The sequence below is a fragment of the Glandiceps talaboti genome, chromosome 9 (assembly GCF_964340395.1).
Source record: "Glandiceps talaboti chromosome 9, keGlaTala1.1, whole genome shotgun sequence".
Taxonomy (NCBI): Eukaryota; Metazoa; Hemichordata; class Enteropneusta; family Spengelidae; genus Glandiceps; species Glandiceps talaboti.
In genome coordinates, this window is record NC_135557.1 from 25,621,356 (window position 1) to 25,640,539 (window position 19,184).

Here is a 19,184-nt window from a genome sequence, read left to right on the forward strand (position 1 = left end):
TTATGATATTAAGAATTGCATGGGATTATTCCTTTGTTGGGAGCCAACTGTATTTCACATCCAGATTTTATTCATAACCCTAAATGGTCCTTTCAGCTTACTTCATACACTAAAATAAGGATGTAACTAATGTGATGTTTTTAGAACTGATATGAATTAATTCGTTTACTATTGTTGTATTTTTTTTTTTTTGTATTTTATTTATTAACGTGTCCTATGTGGACTTAAAGTATACATTTGTTTATATGATCTGGTACAATTGTTATTAAAACTTGCCACATCCAGCCCCTTGGGCTTATAAGACACAAATCCAATCTGTTGCAAAATAAATAAATAAATACATAAAGAAAGAAACATTTTTTTTCAAGTGTGAGGAGTATATCTTACATATTATACATTTTCTCCTTTCTCTTATTATAAGCATCAGAGATAAAGTTTGCCAACAGGTCAGGTGTTTTATAATACTATTAGTATTTTTAATTGTGCATTGTTTTTTTTTGTTTTCAACAGAGTTACTCGGGTATATTGGAGTACAGTTGATGCCAGAAGAAGATGTATTTACACAATAACAATTAAAGAATATAAACCTGCCAAAATTGTGCCTCAGTTTCAAGATTTAAATAGAACAGTTGTTCACAACATGACACTCCCCAGTGGTATAGATGACATCAATTATACTATTCCACATGAGATCAGTCTTGATCAGACCATGACACCGTACATTAGCCAAGAAACTCAGAACATTCCTGCCGATAGTATTGAGGAATATCAAGAGAAACAACAATGTATGGAGACCATTGGTGACGCCATCGATGAAAATGGAGGAGAGGTTGCTATGGGAACTGATAGTTTAGTCGCTATAGCAACACAAAGCCTGATACAGTCTGTTGATGACGATGGATTAGACTCGGAAGTCAGTATTCAGACAAATATATCAGGAGATGCAAGCAATAGTATGACACAGGCAAATGAGAATGGAACAGATGTTGCAATAGTAAACCAGATAGCACCAATTGAAGGGGCTCAAATCGGGGGGCTTGCTCCTAGTACACTGAAAATGCTGTCTGCGCAAAGTCTGGAGAAGATACAAAGTAATCCAATTATCGATCTGACTGCATCACCACAATATAGTGCGTCCCCTAGGAGATTAGGAATGATAGCAGAAAGACTAAATGCTGGTGCCATCAGATCAAAATGTGTGAAAGAAATAGGATTCGGAGATACCATTTCTGAGAATTCCAGCATCACAAGCCAAAGTATTCAAAACTCTTTTGAAAGTGTACCAGATATGGATAGTGATGTTCCCGGACAAATGGAACAAAGAGGAGAGATTGATTTCCAGGAAAACATGACTGGGCATGATTCAAATAATTCCGGAAACTTCTCTGATATTATTCCGGATTTACCTGATTCAGATATGACACTTTCGGATTCTGCCTTAGACTTCATGGCAGGAGATACCGACAATCTCTCAGTTTCAGCATCTCTAGCAGCACAAAACTTTACTGCATCAACTTCAGGGTCCTCTACCATTACTGCAGATGAAAACTCTGCCCTTGAGATAGCTCAGATTGAGAAGGAACTAGTAGAGGTTGGCAGGGCAGTGATGGCATCAGAACAGAGCAGAGAACTGGAACAGATCACCACAGCTGTGATGCAGTCCGAAGAAAATAGGTTTGAGATGAATTCTGGTTCCCAGGATTTATCGGACCCTCGTTCAAGTGAAGAAGTTTCTGTTGATGTCAGTTTGATGAAGGAATTAATCAGAAGTGCTGATGCTGAAGTTTTGGCTGCAAGCAATAAGACACAAAATATAGAAGACGAGGAAAGCAGTTACCATGGTGATATCCCAAGTGATGTAGTAGAGACTGGTGTACCAATGGATGAAGTATATTCAACTACAGAGGGCGCTGCAACCACGGATGTACAAAGTGAAAATGTTGCTAGTGATGACACCATTGAAAAAGATATTGATGCTGACAACCAAGACATACAGATTACAACACTAGATGAGAATGTCTGTGACAAGCCAGCTGTGGCAGAACCTACTGGGGAAGCTTCTGATAAGCCAGCTGTGGCAGAACCTACTGGGGAAGCTAGTGACAAGCCAGCTGTGGCAGAACCTACTGGGGAAGCTTGTGACAAGCCAGCTGTGGCAGAACCTACTGGGGAAGCTTCTGGCAAGCCAGCTGTGGCAGAACCTACTGGGGAAGCTAGTGACAAGCCAGCTGTGGCAGAACCTACTGGGGAAGCTTGTGATAAGCCAACTGTGACAGAACCTACTGGGGAAGCTTCTGAAAAGCCAGCTGTGGCAGAACCTACTGGGGAAGCCTCGTCTGAACCTGAGGTTGTTATCAATGAACACAAAGAAAACGATTCTGCTTCTGATGTAGAAGAAACTATTGATGAAACTAAAGACACATGTCCTCAGGTTAGCCCAGATAATTCTGTATCGGAATCTGGTGGAGAGCTTGAGACTGTAGAAGATAAAGAGACAAGTCAATGTCCAATAACAGGAACTTCTGATACAGTTAGTCAGATGTGTGGTCAAGATGATCTAGCACCCAGCATTGAGAAGAAAGTTGATCCACTTCTCAACTGTGACATGCTCGGAGAAGAAGAGGGGAAAAAGAATAGTTCTGAGGATGAAGATGATACGAAAGATCTTGAAAAACTAGGCAAAAGTCATGTTGAAGACGGTAAAGAGAGGGAAGAGATCAACAACATGACGCAAGACACACCCCTTGATTCAACTCTAGATCACAACATGATACAACAGGTGTCTGAAGACACACCCCTAGATTCATCTCCAGATCACAACATGACACAAGAAGTGACTCAAGACACACCCCTCGATTCAACTCTAGATCACAACATGACACAACAGGCGTCTCAAGACATGCCCCTAGATTCAACTCCAGATCACAACATGACACAACAGGTGTCTCAAGACATGCCCCTAGATTCAACTCCAGATCACAACATGACACAACAGGTGTCTGAAGACATGCCCCTAGATTCATCTCCAGATCACAACATCACACAACAGGTGTCTCAAGACATGCCCCTAGATGCAACCCAGGAGAGTAGTGGAAAGGGCCTAAAAGATAGTGATAAAACAGGTGCTGATAACGGTGACAGTAATTTAGATTCTGATAGGTTGAAAACAGAAGAACGAAAGAAGAAGGGAAGTACCTCCGAAGATGACATTCTTGAGGAGAAGAGCAAACAGATAGAGAGAGTTGAAGAGGGAGTTATGTCTTGCCAAGGTGAGGGGGAGGTTCTTGAGGATAAGAGCAAACAGATAGAGAGAGTTGAAGAGGGAGTTATGTCTTGCCAAGGTGAGGGGGAGGAGAATGATGATGAGGATTTTCACTTACGACTCAGTGAGGATGAATCTGTATGTTCTGAATCGAAAGCAAATAAAGAGGATGAGGAAAAGAAAGTGGAAGATTTGCAACCCCCGGAAGATTTGCAACCCCCATCATATCTTTGTCATCTTTGTGGAAAGGGCTATAAATGCAAAAGACCTTATTATAAACATCTAAAGGTATGCAGTGAACAAGAAGACGAGGTGAAAGACGAAAAGTTTGAAAAGAACTTAGATGTGATTGATGTTAGTGTAGAAGGAAGGAAACGTTATCCCATGAGAAGTACTAAGACTAGGCTACTTAGGATTGTGGACTATGGTTCGGCAACTTTACCTAAGCCGTTGAAGTCTCCCGGTAAGGAAGAGAATGTCATGCCCTTGCCAAAAAGAGGAAGAAAGAAAAGTGTGGGAAATGCTGACAAGGCGGCTGAAGAGGATGTAAAGTCTGAAGATGTGCAATCACAGAAGTCAGAAGAAAAGAAAGAAACCAAGAAATCTGAAGAAAAGAAAGAAACCAAGAAATCTGATAAATGTGAGACTAATGACGAAGGTGTTGCTAACAGGGAGAAGGCATATGCAAATGAGATAGACGCAATGAAAAGTGTTGCGAACCAGGAAAAGTCAGAGAGTGAAGACAAAGTGAAAGGGAGTGACATGAGAATCAGCCGGAATGAGGACACACCTGAAAAGAAAGTGGAATCTTCCGAATCAGTATCTGTTAATGATAGCAGTATGGGATCTAAAGTGAGAAGCCCCTCTCCAGATGGAGTTTTCCTTACTAGTGATTTATCCAGGATTGCTGCCATGAAGGAATTAAATCCTGTTATTATTCTCAATAAGTGTGATGACAAAATTAATCAGGGTGATGACACGTCTGCTGTGCCGGAAGAAGACTTGAACAGCAAAACAGGGACATGTGCAACGACGACATGTGTAACGACGAGTGATGATGATAGAAAGGTTAAGGTTGGAGAGGATATCTCGGCTAAAGATATTGATCCCAAGGGAAAATCTGATAACAAAGAGATGGACAGAGAACAAACTAAACAAGCTGGTGAGTTAGGTCGAGACAATCGGCAAACATCTACCACTGGAGAATCAACCCTGACAGGATCTGTAGAAAGTGGATTTAGTGAATCACCTTCTCAACAACTTGAATCTTCAGAGGCTAATGAATCCAGTACTGATCATAAAGTTGATATTGACTCAAAGACTGATGTATCTGAGAAGGTTTCTGTCAAGTCTAGAGGAAGGAATTCTCGTAAAGATAATGGAAAATTGCATATACCAATGAAACCTATGACTGAAGTAAGTAGAAATGTTGGCATGACAACACCAATCAAGTCGCCAACAAAACTAGATGTTCCTACGTCACCTGTTGAACACATTCCCGTTGGCAAGAAACTACAGTCCCTTCTCTTAGATAGATTTAATTCACCACCAGATGACAAATTTGGACTTCAGCAAGACTTTTCACCACCAGCTTCTAATCCGTCCAGTAAATTACTTCAGCATGACCTTTCACCCCCAACCTCAAACCTTTCCAGTAAACCTACCAAAGGAAAGTCGCCTGGGAAGAGGGCTTCATCAGCAAGAAAGAAGGTCATCACATCCCCAAAGGAAATTGGAAAACCGAGTACCGATTTGATTGCAAACTACTCACCGGATGTATCTCTATCTGACCTCTTGAAAGAGGGATCAGGAACTACAAAAGTACAAATTAAATCAAACTCGAAAAACAGTCAGGAAGGAAAGTCTAAAACCAATGCGTATGTTATACAGGGTAAATTATCCACAGTAGGAGGTAAACCAGTTGTATTGGTGACAATGCCAGATGGTAGTGTAAAAACTGCCTCCTTACCTCAAGGTGTTGTAGTGAATACTTCATATACTAAGACAGGTGGTCAGACAGTTGGGTACTCTGTCAGCATGGGACAGTTGGTAGAACAGACCTTACAGAAACAAATTGATAAAGTCAACCAAAAGAGTCCATCCACAACAACAAAACCATTCATGCTTGAACAACACTCAGAAGAACAACAATTGCAGCAACCCCCCCAATTGTCACAGCAAGAGTTGCAGTTGCAGCAACAAAGGGCTATTCTTCAACAGCAACAAATTATGCAACAACAAGTCTTAAATAAACAAAGAGAAACTCACATGCAACAACAGATGGAAGCCAATCGTATACAGCAAAGTCTGATGACACATCGACAGGCATCGCAACCACAACAGCCAGCACCCCAAATAATGCAACAACAGCCAGCAACCCAAATAGTGCAGCAACAGCCAGTAACCCAAATAGTGCAGCAACAGCCAGCAACCCAAATGGTGCAGCAACAGCCAGCAACCCAAATAGTGCAGCAACAGCCAGTCGACTTAAAACATCAAGTGTTGCGGCAAACAGCTTCCATTCCTCTGCAGCCAGGAGAGACGCATATCCTGCAGCAGCCAACCATGATACTGCAACAGCATCCTGTGCAAGTACAGCAGAGCATATTACTGCAGCAACAGCCACAGCATATGCAGCAACAGCAAGTGAAACATGAACAGCATTTACATCAAGCAAGTCCAGTCTCAAGTGCTATCATAGCAGCACCCAATGCTGTAAGCCCCACCCCTTCCTTGTCAGTGGGCCAGAAGAAGTCTCCCCAGCCACCTATAGCTATATTACCCAAAGTAGCAAATGAGGTGAACGCCACAAGAATGGTCACAGACAGAAACATCGTCATGAGACCTAATGCAGTTGCCATGGGTAACCAGCAACAGATGGTTATAATGGCACCGAATGTTGCATCTGATGGTAGTCTTACACCAGCTGTAAATCACCAAGACAAACATCTAATGATGGCTGGTAGTCCTCAGCAGAAAATTACGACAAGAGTTGGTGATGGTGTGGGTAGTATAGAAGTACAGTCTGTACCAATGACAGAACAAAGTACACAACAGTTTATGGTAATGAATACAAAAACAGTTCCAGTGATGCTTTCTCAAGGCAGTGCAGAAGGTAGTTTAATGGCACCACAACCTATGGTGTCAAATTCATCTACTCAATCTCTTAACCATAGTCCAGTGAAAGTAATCGTAGATATGAAAAGTCACAACTCAGCCACAGTGTTACAACAACAACCACACTCTATATTTCCAGCTACAAGTCTTGCCATGGGTAAAACATCTCTTCCATACCCGCCACCATCTGGTCTGAATATCAACCAGCAACTTGGCCAAATACAGACTCTTCATATTCCTGGAATGGGCACAGTACAGAATTCTATCGGATTTAGTGGATTCCAACCCCCTATTGTTCCAACTCCAGGCATGACTGCAGTGCAGAAAGCCGCAGAAGAAGAAGTGAACAGACAACCAAGTCTTGCTCTGGTTAGTCCACAGAAGGAGCCACAACATCCTACACAAAATCCTTCATTTAGCCCGATCAGAGCAATGCTTCAAACTCCTACAATGGTCAGCAATCCAGTCCTGGGTAATACATTAATTCAACCTGCTGGCATCATGCCAACTGCATCATCAGTACTACAAAGTAACATGCAACCATATGTATCTCACAGTATGAGCATAGTAAGTAACAAGTTACCTGGACCAGGACAAAGTCTGTCTAAGTCGCCTGTGATTTTTAGTCCTAGTGGCCAAGTTCAAGGGAATCTTCAGGGATACATGTCACCTCAAAACAATGGAGGGATAGGTGACAAAGATCACTTTGGCCCAGGAGAGAGCAGTTTGCCGAAAACACCATCTCAACAGAAGATACTCTCTGAATTACTGTTTCAGTCAGGCTTCAGTCCAAAAACATCGCAATCTTTACCGACATCAACCAGCAATGTACCAGTGCTTCAGCTGCAGCAGATAGGAAATAATGAACAAAAAATCAGAAGCCATGTTCCTTCAAATGACAATCTCACAAACTCACTTGCAAATTTTAATGTTATGCAAAATAACCAAGGGCTTCCAATTTCAAGCACCATAGCACAAATACAGAAAGGAACTTCAGTGTCAACAAACATTCACCACAAAGTGGCATCCACCGATTCTATTTCTCAAGAGGTATGGCAGGACCTCCTCAAAATAAAACAACCCTCTATGTCAACAAACATGGGAAAAACAACCCCAACAATCATACGTAGACATTCCCCTATCTCCTCATCTTACTTGAGCACCACAGGCAGTATACCAGGTGTACAGACTTTCCCAGATACATATGGAAATACTCAATCCGTTCAAATGCTCAGAAACACTAATGTAAGTCATGGATTTCATAGTACACAGTCTGGTTTAACTGCACCAGCTGGTACAATCCCAGGAACAATACCTGATTTCTTAAACCAAGTGTCATCTACAGTGACCAACACAACTATGAGTAATATGATGACATCAAGGACTTCAACGATTACAAGTCGATCAGGATTACTAGATGAACATTTGATTGCACTCAATACTAGTAATATTGCGATAAGTGATGCTGCCAGGCAGGCTATTCTCTCCCTGAAGGCCAACTCTGAACAGTACAATAGAAATATAATGCAAACTAATACTCAGACTACACCAGTGGCAAGTTTCACAGGCGTTGGACTCAGACAAGTTGTTCCTAGTAGCCAAGGTGTCCAGGATTCCACACTATCGACCTTGACGAGTGGTTCAGGTGTCACAAGTCAACCGAATCAAATCAAACAGTGGTCAGATTATAACAAAGAGCCGGCTATTACATCCTCTAGTAGTCTGGATGCATCAGCAGCTTTGAGGTCCATTGTACAACAGAATCACTTGCGAGGGCCGATGTTACAAGCTGGGTCATTACTACCACCACTGCCAAAAGCAAGTGTCACTACTCAACAGTTCTCAAATTATCAGACTAATACTTTAACAACAACCTCACCTACTGCTTCAGCTGGCCCACAACAGATTGCTAAACTTGCCAAAATTCTGTCTGCGGCTGGACTGGACAGTCTCAGTAAACTATCACAGGAGGAACTAGCATATCTTCATCAGGCTATTGTAACAGATACCACCATTGACCTTGACCTTGTGGCTTCAAAGTTATTTGGTACCAAACCACCTAAGAAGAGAAAACCATCGTCAAACACCAACAAAGCCAAGAAAGCAAAAGTCAGTCCGAAATCTAATCCAAAACCAACTGGAATGTGGATGGATTCCAACGGAGTCATGCATGGAGCAGTACCACGAGATATGGCAACTCTTGACACCACAAGCACTAGTCCAAAAGAAGGTAGGAAAGGTATTGTGAAAGCCTTACCAGGTCCTTCCCAACCCAAATCCAAACCCAGAGTAAAGAACCCAGGAGCTTTTGCCAGCCGTCCAAGAATGAAACATCCTACCTACCAAGGAGATTCAACCCCTACCATTAATCTTGCCAACACTAGTTGGGAGAGGGCTGTAGAGGAAAGACTTAAAAACTCAGACTTGTCTGTGTACAGTCTACTTAGGGAGCCCTCTATGTTAAAAGATCAATCACCTGGAGGTACCACTGAGGAAAGTGAAAAAGCCAAGAAGAAACGAAAGAGGAAAGAAAAACTACTTGCAAGGAATGATGACAGTGGCAGTATGGAAGGTAAGAAAAGAATTATTCACAGTTTGGCAAAACTGCTTGCAAGGAATGATGACAGTGGCAGTATGGATGGTAAGAAAAGAATTATTCACAGTTTGGTTGGTTTGTTATTCTCCTATCAATGTCCACTTAGACTTACATATATGTTGCCCTTTAGCAAATTTGTATTGATTACCCAAATGAAACAAAAAGGCCAGTCAGACTTATTTTATTTCTGCCTTTTGTACACTTACATTGATTACTGCTATCAACTTACATATGATTTTGGGTGATAAAATAGGACATCAGTAATTTATTCATGTGTGAAATTTTCTAAAAAAAGCTCTGCTTCACTTGACATGTGTTCAACCCTAGGATTTCCTTCAAGGGTTTATGGGAAAATGTCTTGTATGACATCAAATTTCTTTTTCTTGATTCACATGCACATACAACTGGTTGTATATATAATTCCAAAATAAAGTTTTATGTCCCGATCTGTTACTATGCCCTCTAGTGGCAGTGAGTGAACAAGGCTAGATGTACTCGTCAAAAGCTATTGGTAAATTCTTTAGTACTTATTGTGTGAAAGTGGTTAAAAACAGCACTCAAAATTTCTTGTTCTCTTAGTAAATATTAAGTAATGTCACTCATTACATAATTCTTCATTTCTATTTTCAATTTAGAAGGTTCAGTTTTTATCCGACCTAAAAAACACAAAAGCAAACATAAACACCGAGGGCATTATTACCAAAATGAGAACCAGGACCCAGCTGATGAGGAAGATAATTCTGTACTACTTAGGTTGATGGAACAGGAGGAAAGAAGGAAAAAACAGGAAAAACCAAGAAATAAAGATGAACCTCATCTTGTGTTTGAAATCACTAGTGATGATGGTTTTAGAACCGAATCTGATAACATCACTGGTAAGTAGACTTTCTAAGGATAGCCAAATATTTACCCCACAAAATTCATTATGTCTCTTGGAACATACAAACATAGAAATCATGTATATAGAGAGAAAATCTTTTAAAACTATTTAGAATAAATCTTGAGTTATCCTTGGTATAACTACTTTATTTTATCCATTTGTAAACTTTTGTTGAAAACTTTGGCAAGCACTGAACAATAAATTTATCTTAGAATCTTACAAAATCTTACAAAGTAAGCAATATTTAACTTCACTCTTCCTCATAGACGCATGGAATAAAGTGTTGGAAAGAGTACAGGAAGCCAGGAACAATCAGGGAATGAAATACCTATCATTTGCTGGTAAGTTTAAGTTTCATCACCTCAAAATGTATTCACATATTTTCAGATTTTGTCTACTGTCATCTGTAAACCAAATTCAAATGATAATACACAGCTCTCCTAATAAGGCAACCTTCAAACCTTATTTGGTTGTCTTCAGATCTCCTAATATGGATATCTTCAGATATCCTAATATGGCAATATCTCGATATCCTAATATGGTAATCTTCAGATCTCCTAATATGGGTATCTTCAGATATCCTAATGTGGCAATCTTCAGATCTCCTAATATGGATATCTTCATATATCCTAACATGGTAATCTTCAAATCTCCTAATATGGATATTTTCAGATATCCAAATATGGTAATATTCAGATTTTCCCAGTCTGACAATCTTTAAATTTTGCAGGTGTTGAAGGAGTGAAGATGCTGGGTATTACCCATGATGCAGTGGTTTACTTAGTTGAACAGCTGATTGGAGCCAAGAATTGTAGGAAGTACAAGTTCAAATTTCATAAATATGAAAGTCAGGACTTTGTGGATGAGGTAAGTCCTTTTTGTAGAAAAACAATTAGCTTGCCTGTGTAGTTCTCTAAAGGAAAGTATTGGTAAATTTGTATCATACCTTTTCAATGTCAGTTGAAACAAATAAACCTAGCTTCGCTAATTGTTTAGATGTCTAGATATGGCATTGTGTGACATCAATGGTGAATCTGTTCTCAGACTTATTTCATTGTATATATTGAGCCGCATTGCTGCCATTTGTTTCTGAAAGGCTAAAATCCTTGATTATACCCCAGTCCACCCAGCTGTATGATTGAGGACCTGGTAGGATAGAGGTTGCATTGTGAATGCTTTAATCATATGTGCTTATAAAGGCTGCAATGGATTGTATGCTCCCCAGGGAATTGAGGAAGTATAAAGGGCCATTGTGCCGCTACAGATCCATGCCAGGGGTAATAATTGTAAAGTGCTTTGAGCACAAAGTGGGAAAGCGTTAAATAAAAGCCAACATTATTATTATCATGATGATATACTCTTAACATTTTTTTTCTAAATTTGTTCTAGTAACCTAGTAACCCCCAATATCAACCCCCATGGTTGCATACTGATTAATAACTTTACTCCTCCCTTATCTCCTCCCACCCCCACCGTCAACCCCCATGGTTGCATAGTGATTAATAACTTTACTCCCCCTATCTCCTCCCACCCCCACCCCCACCATCAACCCCCATTGTTGCATAGTAATTAATAACTTTTATTCTCACTTTTTGTACCTAGGAACCGCCTGTCAACCCCCATGGTTGTGCAAGAGCTGAGGTGCATACACGGAGATCTAAATTTGATATGTTTAATTTCTTGGCATCTAAACACCGTAAACTGGCAATCCATACTGAAAACCTTGAAGAAGAGGAAGAAATTCAGCACAAGTCAGCCAGGTAAGAACTCTAAACACTCCGAAAAAAAAGAATGGTCACAGGAGGGCCAGGGTTCACTAGTCACTGCACTGGTGTTCCATAACAAAATTCAGATAGATTGTACAAGAAACTATACTAGATTTACCAATCTAACCTTTCTGTTAAATAACAAAATTATGATATACTGTATTGTATGAGAAGAATGCCAGTGTTTCCAGCTTTTCCCACTTTCTGTTACCAGGTTCCCAAATCTAAATCTATTATAGAACATTGCTGTCAATGTTTTCTTATGTTATCATATTCCAGGAGGGCAACCAGTATGGATCTTCCAATGGCAATGAGATTCCGGCATCTGGAGAGAACTTCCAGGGAAGCAGTCGGCGTGTACAGGTTGGTAGTATTTCAAAGTATTTAAAGTGTTTGCTTCCTGATTATATTATATACCATTATTGTAAGTATCCAAGTAGATAGTGGAATAGAAATTGATGGTTGACATCATTGTATATAGTAGTAGTAGTCAAGCCACCTTATTGGAGTCTAGTTTTGAAATTACTATGTAGTGATAACAACCTATTGTAGTACACCCCTGATGATGCTGATTGGTATTGGCTTCCATGATATTTTTTACTGTGAGTAGAAATTTTCATTACTAAGTATGAACCCAGATTCCCTGAACATTCATTCTTGGACTATGTAGCTTATTCATTGTCATTGATATATAAATACAGATCTAAAATCCATGGTCGTGGTCTGTTCTGTAAGAGACCAATTGATGCTGGTGAAATGGTGATAGAGTACAGTGGTATGGTAATCAGATCAGTTTTGACTGATAAAAGAGAGAAGTACTATGACAGTAAGGTATGTATTGCTTATAGGAACTGTTATCTCTAACTTTTTCGACTTATGTGTGTCTCTCTGTCTGTCGGTCTCTGTGTGTGTGTATATGTGTGTTTGTGTATGTATGTATGTATGTATGTATGTATGTATGTGTATGTCTATCTGTGTATGTCTCTGTGCATCTGTGTCTATCTGTATCCGTATCCGTGGAGTCATGATGGGTGAATGGTTAGCGTGACCGGCTTGGAATCTACAGGTTGCAGGTTCGAGCCCCGTCGCTGCCTGCTGTTTGTTTCTGAGTGGCTAAAGTCCTTGGGCAAGATTTGAACCACGACTGTGCCTCAGTCAACCCAGCTGTATAACTGGGGACCTGGTAGGATGTAGGTTGCAATGTAAAGGCTTTAATCCTATGCGCTTAAAATGGCTGCAATGGATTGTATGCTCCCCGGGGAGTTGAGGAAGACTAAAGGGCCGTTGTGCTGTTCTGATCCGAGCCAGGGGTAATAATTGTAAAGCGCTTTGAGCACGGTGTAGGAAAGCGCTATATAAGAAACCAACATTATTATTATCTGTATCTGTATCTGTATCAGTATGTGTATGTGTATGTGTGTCTGTGTCTGTATCTGTAAGTGTATCTGTATCTGTAAGTGTATCTGTATCTGTAAGTGTATCTGTATCTGTAAGTGTATCTGTATCTGTGTGTCTATGTATATCATTGTTTTCACACGTTCATCATGATATGACATACACATGCTAATAATACATCTATCATCATTTTTCTTGTTTCATTATTTTCTCTCCAGGGAATTGGATGTTATATGTTCCGTATTGATGACTATGATGTTGTTGATGCCACTATGCATGGTAATGCTGCAAGGTTTATCAACCATTCTTGTGAGGTAAGACATACATACCGGTATATAATGTTATTCTGTACATGTCAGAGTGCGCCCTCACAGTTTGATGTAGTACCCACACCATGGTGCACCCACACAGTTTGCCCTACCCACACCATGTTGAATGTCAAAGTGCGCCCTCCCAGTTTGATATAGTACCCACACCATGGTGCACCCACAGTTTGACGTACCCACACCATGTTGAATGTCAAAGTGCGCCCTCCCAGTTTGATATAGTACCCACACCATGGTGCACCCACAGTTTGCCCTACCCACACCATGTTGAATGTCAAAGTGCGCCCTCCCAGTTTGATATAGTACCCACACCATGGTGCACCCACAGTTTGACGTACCCACACCATGTTGAATGTCAAAGTGCGCCCTCCCAGTTTGATGTAGTACCCACACCATGGTGCACCCACACAGTTTGACGTACCCACACCATGTTGAATGTCAAAGTGCACCCTCCCAGTTTGATGTAATACTCACACCATGGTGCACCCACAGTTTGACGTACCCACACCATGTTGAATGTCAAAGTGCGCCCTCCCAGTTTGATGTAGTACCCACACCATGGTGCACCCACACAGTTTGCCCTACCCACACCATGTTGAATGTCAAAGTGCGCCCTCCCAGTTTGATGTAGTACCCACACCATGGTGCACCCACACAGTTTGCCCTACCCACACCATGTTGAATGTCAAAGTGCGCCCTCCCAGTTTGATGTAGTACCCACACCATGGTGCACCCACACAGTTTGACGTACCCACACCATGTTGAATGTCAAAGTGCGCCCTCACAGTTTGATGTAGTACCCACCATATGGTGAGAACAGTAACCAGAGCTCGATGTGCTCTTTAGTCATGGTTTATAAATATTCCTAAATTTATTTTAAACACATTTTTATCTTGGATTATACTCTCTTGAGATGAGAGAGCCAGTTTAACCTGAAATATTTACTAAAAGGTACATTTTGTATAGTTTGAATACACAGTATATTATCACCAGCCAACCACAAATAAATAACAGAGAGAAACGTATAAACGTTAAATGTCAAATAAAAAGAGTTTATCATAGAGATTTCTCAAATTTGAAGATAGAGTTAAACTTGTGTATTCTGAGTGAAGCCACAGATTGCATTGGTATGTGTATCCTGTGATTACTGTTGGACTTCAAGCAGGTTGAATTTGTGTGTACACATAGGACGGTAAATTATACTATCGGAGTCAAAATGGACATTTTGTCTTATCTAGAGTACTAATGTCAATCACATTCTTTTTTTAAGACTTCAAGAAACAAGAAATGATTTTCTGTTTTATTCTTCCTTTTGCAGCCAAACTGTTTTTCTCGTGTTATCCAAGTGGACGGAAAGAAACACATTGTTATTTTTGCCAGTCGTAAAATCATGCCGGGAGAAGAACTGACGTATGATTATAAATTCCCCATTGAGGATGAGAAGATACCGTGTACATGTGGCTCCAAGAAGTGTCGTAAACATCTCAACTAGATTCCATCCTTGTAGTGTCATTGCTGAAATCATCCTACCTCCCCTTTAAGTACTGGTTGTTTGGTACTATACCATGGTTCGATATACAAGGGGAAGTGAATAATATTGTAAGATAGGGGTGGACAGTTGAAGTCAGATGTTGGCATCAATGAATGATAAACAGTACTAAGAGATGAGTTAATGAGTGCAGTGTATCTAACTCAGTTGAATCGTGACAGTAAAGATAGACAGTAAAGTCTGGAGGTCAATATCTTGTCATTCTGAATATACCTTGAATTCCAGTGTTTTGAACACTACACATCAGACACTTCTAACCATGGCTGAATGTACAGCAATTTTGTGACCATAATAGTACGACCACATGGTTGGTCATGTTATACGATACTTTTGAGGGATCATATGGCTAGCTGAAAATACATGTCTGTGAGTGTTTGGTCAAGATGGTGTGATGTTGGTGAAAGTTGAACTGAAATCACACTGCAAAAGGAGCAAGTTATCAATATAAAGTTATTAGGGCTAGGATTTGGAGGACATTTACAAGTCTGTCAATTTGTGTGTGGTTATGATAGTACATCATTGGTAAGTGGTCACTTGTCTAGTGTGTGGTCATGATGGTACAGTATTGGTAAGTGGTCACTTGTCCAGTGTGTGTGGTCATGATGGTACATCATTGGTAAGTGGTCACTTGTCCAGTGTGTGTGGTCATGATAGTACAGTATTGGTAAGTGGTCACTTGTCTAGCTAAGCTCACACAGTTTCAGGAACAAGTTCTCAAGTCAAGTGTTAGTGTCTGGAGGAAATTGTAAAGCTGCAGGGTCAAGAATTGACTGCGAGTCAAGATTTTTAGCTGAATTGTGCCAGCTGTGTTGTCAATTTACCCTAACCACCAATGGTAAAGTCAATTGGTCAAAATGTCCAAACCACCAATGGTAAAGTGTCCAAACCACCAATGGTCAAGTCAATTGGTCAAAGCGTCCAAACCACCAATGGTCAAGTCAATTGGTCAAAATGTCCAAACCACCAATGGTAAAGTCAATTGGTCAAAGTGTCCAAACCACCAATGGTAAAGTGTCCAAACCACCAATGGTCAAGTCAATTGGTCAAAATGTCCAAACCACCAATGGTAAAGTCAATTGGTCAAAGTGTCCAAACCACCAATGGTAAAGTCAATTGGTCAAAGCGTCCAAACCACCAATGGTAAAGTCAATTGGTCAAAGTGTCCAAACCACCAATGGTAAAGTCAATTGGTCAAAGCGTCCAAACCACCAATGGTAAAGTCAATTGGTCAAAGTGTCCAAACCACCAATGGTCAAGTCAATTGGTCAAAGTGTCCAAACCACCAATGGTCAAGTCAATTGGTCAAAGTGTCCAAACCACCAATGGTAAAGTGTCCAAACCACCGATGGTCAAGTCAATTGGTCAAAATGTCCAAACCACCAATGGTAAAGTGTCCAAACCACCGATGGTAAAGTCAATTGGTCAAAGTGTCCAAACCACCAATGGTAAAGTGTCCAAACCACCAATGGTCAAGTCAATTGGTCAAAATGTCCAAACCACCAATGGTCAAGTGTCCAAACCACCGATGGTCAAGTCAATTGGTCAAAGTGTCCAAACCACCAATGGTCAAGTCAATTGGTCAAAATGTCCAAACCACCAATGGTCAAGTGTCCAAACCACCAATGGTAAAGTCAATTGGTCAAAGTGTCCAAACCACCAATGGTAAAGTCAATTGGTCAAAGTGTCCAAACCACCAATGGTAAAGTCAATTGGTCAAAGTGTCCAAACAACATGGTAGAGACACTGAAACGGAGTACCAATGGTATCTCTGCAATCACTTTAAAAAGAAGTGACCAATTTGTGATTTTATCATCATGGATGTTGAAAACTGAGTGCTTACAGAGAAGACATTTTATTTTAACTATATTTACAGATCCTAGAAAATTAAATGCAGGATTAAATCAATCCTTGGTGACATTGTCAAGAGTTCAGAGTTGAAAAGGTCGTTGCTATGGCAATATTTTTATATATTTGTTCTTCCCAGAGAGTTTGTAGGGATATGAAGTGTCAGAAATGTAGTTTTAAAAAACAAGGATTATTTTTACACAGAGTGACAAAGATTTGTTATTTTTCTAGAAGTTGGTAAATGAAAATCACAATATTTCAAGTTTAGTGTTCATGTGATGGCGACTGTGCAGTATTGAATGTTGGCAAAGTTTCATGCAACCATTTTTTTGTGCTAACTCCCACCCAAACCACTACCAGAAACTAACCGAGGTCAATGATAAAAGCCAGCTCCATGTAAAGAGCGCCCTCTACGACAAACCTATGCTACATGCGAATGTGATTAGCGCCATCTGGTGGCCATTTTTAGACAGTGCATCCTCTGTATACTGAGCATGTCCAAAGTGTGCCAATTTGTCAAGACAGATGGATTTGGGCACAGAATTTTGATTAGGGCTCTGTCTTGTGGTACTTTTGAAAAGTCACAAGTGTAAAAGAGATAAGTAAATTGTGTCAACATGATTTTGATATACAGAAATTTAAATAAGTTCATGAATCAGAAGGGATGTGATTTTATTTTGATGCTAAAATTTCATTTATAAGGCTATCTTATTTATTGAATGTATCAAAATATTGATATTTTGTGGAATTTTATTTATATTGTATCTCGACCACCATGACTTGGTTGGTGGACATATTTTCTGTGGCATTCTAGAAACTTCAAACTAAGGGGACGTTTTCGAGAAACTTGTGTACTATTTGTGAATTTCTTTCCATTTTTTTTGAGCGAAAAAATGACAATGTATAAAAACATTTTTCGCTAATGTTCATCTTTGACTTACTGTGTGTTCAAAAAAATATCATCTGCATTTATTGAAAACTAATATCCATTCAGAATTAACTTACAAGAATTGAACCAATCAAGTTAGGTAATCATGACAACCAATCATTAGAAGTCTTTTGTAAATTTCAAATCAACCAACCAATCAGACAGTTTGACAAAGTCATGTAAATAATCCTGCTTGACCAATCACTGTGCTCCAATATTGTAGCAGCACCATATATGGTACTATGCTTTAATTTCTTCCAAAGACTGAGTTCAGGAAGTTGTTAATTAATTGAATTGATGGAATGGCTTTCAGAAAAGGGAATACATCACCAAGTTTTCATGGTAACACAAAACATTTCCTAGTCTTTAACACCTCCTTGTGATTTTACTTCTTGCAATTGATTAGCACCCTCTGGTGGTATAATTTTTAAAGTTATAGCGCCCTCTTGTGGTGATGTCATATTGTTGCTATAAACAGCCCTCTTATTAGCCCGATGCAAAAAAATAGATCTGATTAATTTTTCACACTATTATTCACTATACATGTACTAGCGTTAAACATGCAACTTGATTCTGAAAATTAATTTACCAATGTCTATCACTAGAGGGCGCTGTATGCAGACAAGGTCTATCAATTGTGCCAAAGTACTATAAGTGTATTTATGTACAGTGCTATTTGGACTCTTAATACTTCAAATACTGCCTTTTGTTTTTGTTTGTTTTTTTGCTTTTTAAAAGTAGGCTGTACACTATAATCTGAATTTCTATATTTATTTACATGCATATCTTTTTGCTGCATATATTGTTATTTTCAGTTTTGTGTTTAAACTTTAGTGTGCATGTCATATTTACTCATTTAGGTTTGTTTTAACTTATAGCATGAATGTTCATTTGTTGTAGTGTGTATGTTGTCATATTGTTGTACCCAAAGGTCAAATTAAGGTCACCGGGCATGACTATTAGGGGTTATATAAATTTATTCATATGCATACAGATTTAAATGTAGGCTTTACAATCTTTCTTCTCTTCTCATACTTTTTATTGATGAGGAAATTCAGGTTAAATAAAAGTCAAATAATTGTGAATAATTTTTTGAATTTGATAAAAAGATAAATAAAATCAGTTCTTTTATTATATTATGACATGTCTCCCCATTTGTATTGGTTTTCAATTTGTGTGTGTATGTATGACAGTATGTGTGTGTGTGTGTGTGCGTGCGTGCATGCACGCACGTGTGTGTGTGTGTATGTATGTATGTAATGTATCTATGTATGTATGTATGTATGTATGCATGCATGTGTGTGTGTGTATATATGTATGTATGTATGTATGTATGTATGTATATGTATGTATTATGTGTATGTATGTATGTATGTATATGTATGTATTATGTGTGTATGTATATGTATGTATGTATGTATGTATGTATGTGTGTGTGTATGTATGTATGTGTGTGTGTGTGTATGTATGTGTATGTGTGTGTGTGTGTATGTGTGTGTATGTATGTATGTATGTATGTA

The 19,184-nt window shown here is 39.5% G+C and overlaps 1 protein-coding gene across 1 annotated transcript in view; it reads left to right on the forward strand.

The window, feature by feature from the left end:
• LOC144440038 (uncharacterized) overlaps positions 1–18,758 on the forward strand; it is a 38,719-nt gene extending 19,961 nt beyond the window's left edge. The window contains exons 24-32 of the mRNA XM_078129267.1: positions 511–8,951; positions 9,611–9,850; positions 10,122–10,196; positions 10,586–10,722; positions 11,458–11,615; positions 11,901–11,984; positions 12,323–12,452; positions 13,235–13,330; positions 14,661–18,758. Of these exons, the coding sequence (XP_077985393.1) occupies positions 511–8,951; positions 9,611–9,850; positions 10,122–10,196; positions 10,586–10,722; positions 11,458–11,615; positions 11,901–11,984; positions 12,323–12,452; positions 13,235–13,330; positions 14,661–14,834 (9,535 nt within the window). The 3' untranslated portion in view covers positions 14,835–18,758. The remainder of the gene's footprint in view (positions 1–510; positions 8,952–9,610; positions 9,851–10,121; positions 10,197–10,585; positions 10,723–11,457; positions 11,616–11,900; positions 11,985–12,322; positions 12,453–13,234; positions 13,331–14,660) is intronic.
• Positions 18,759–19,184: the final 426 nt, after the last annotated feature.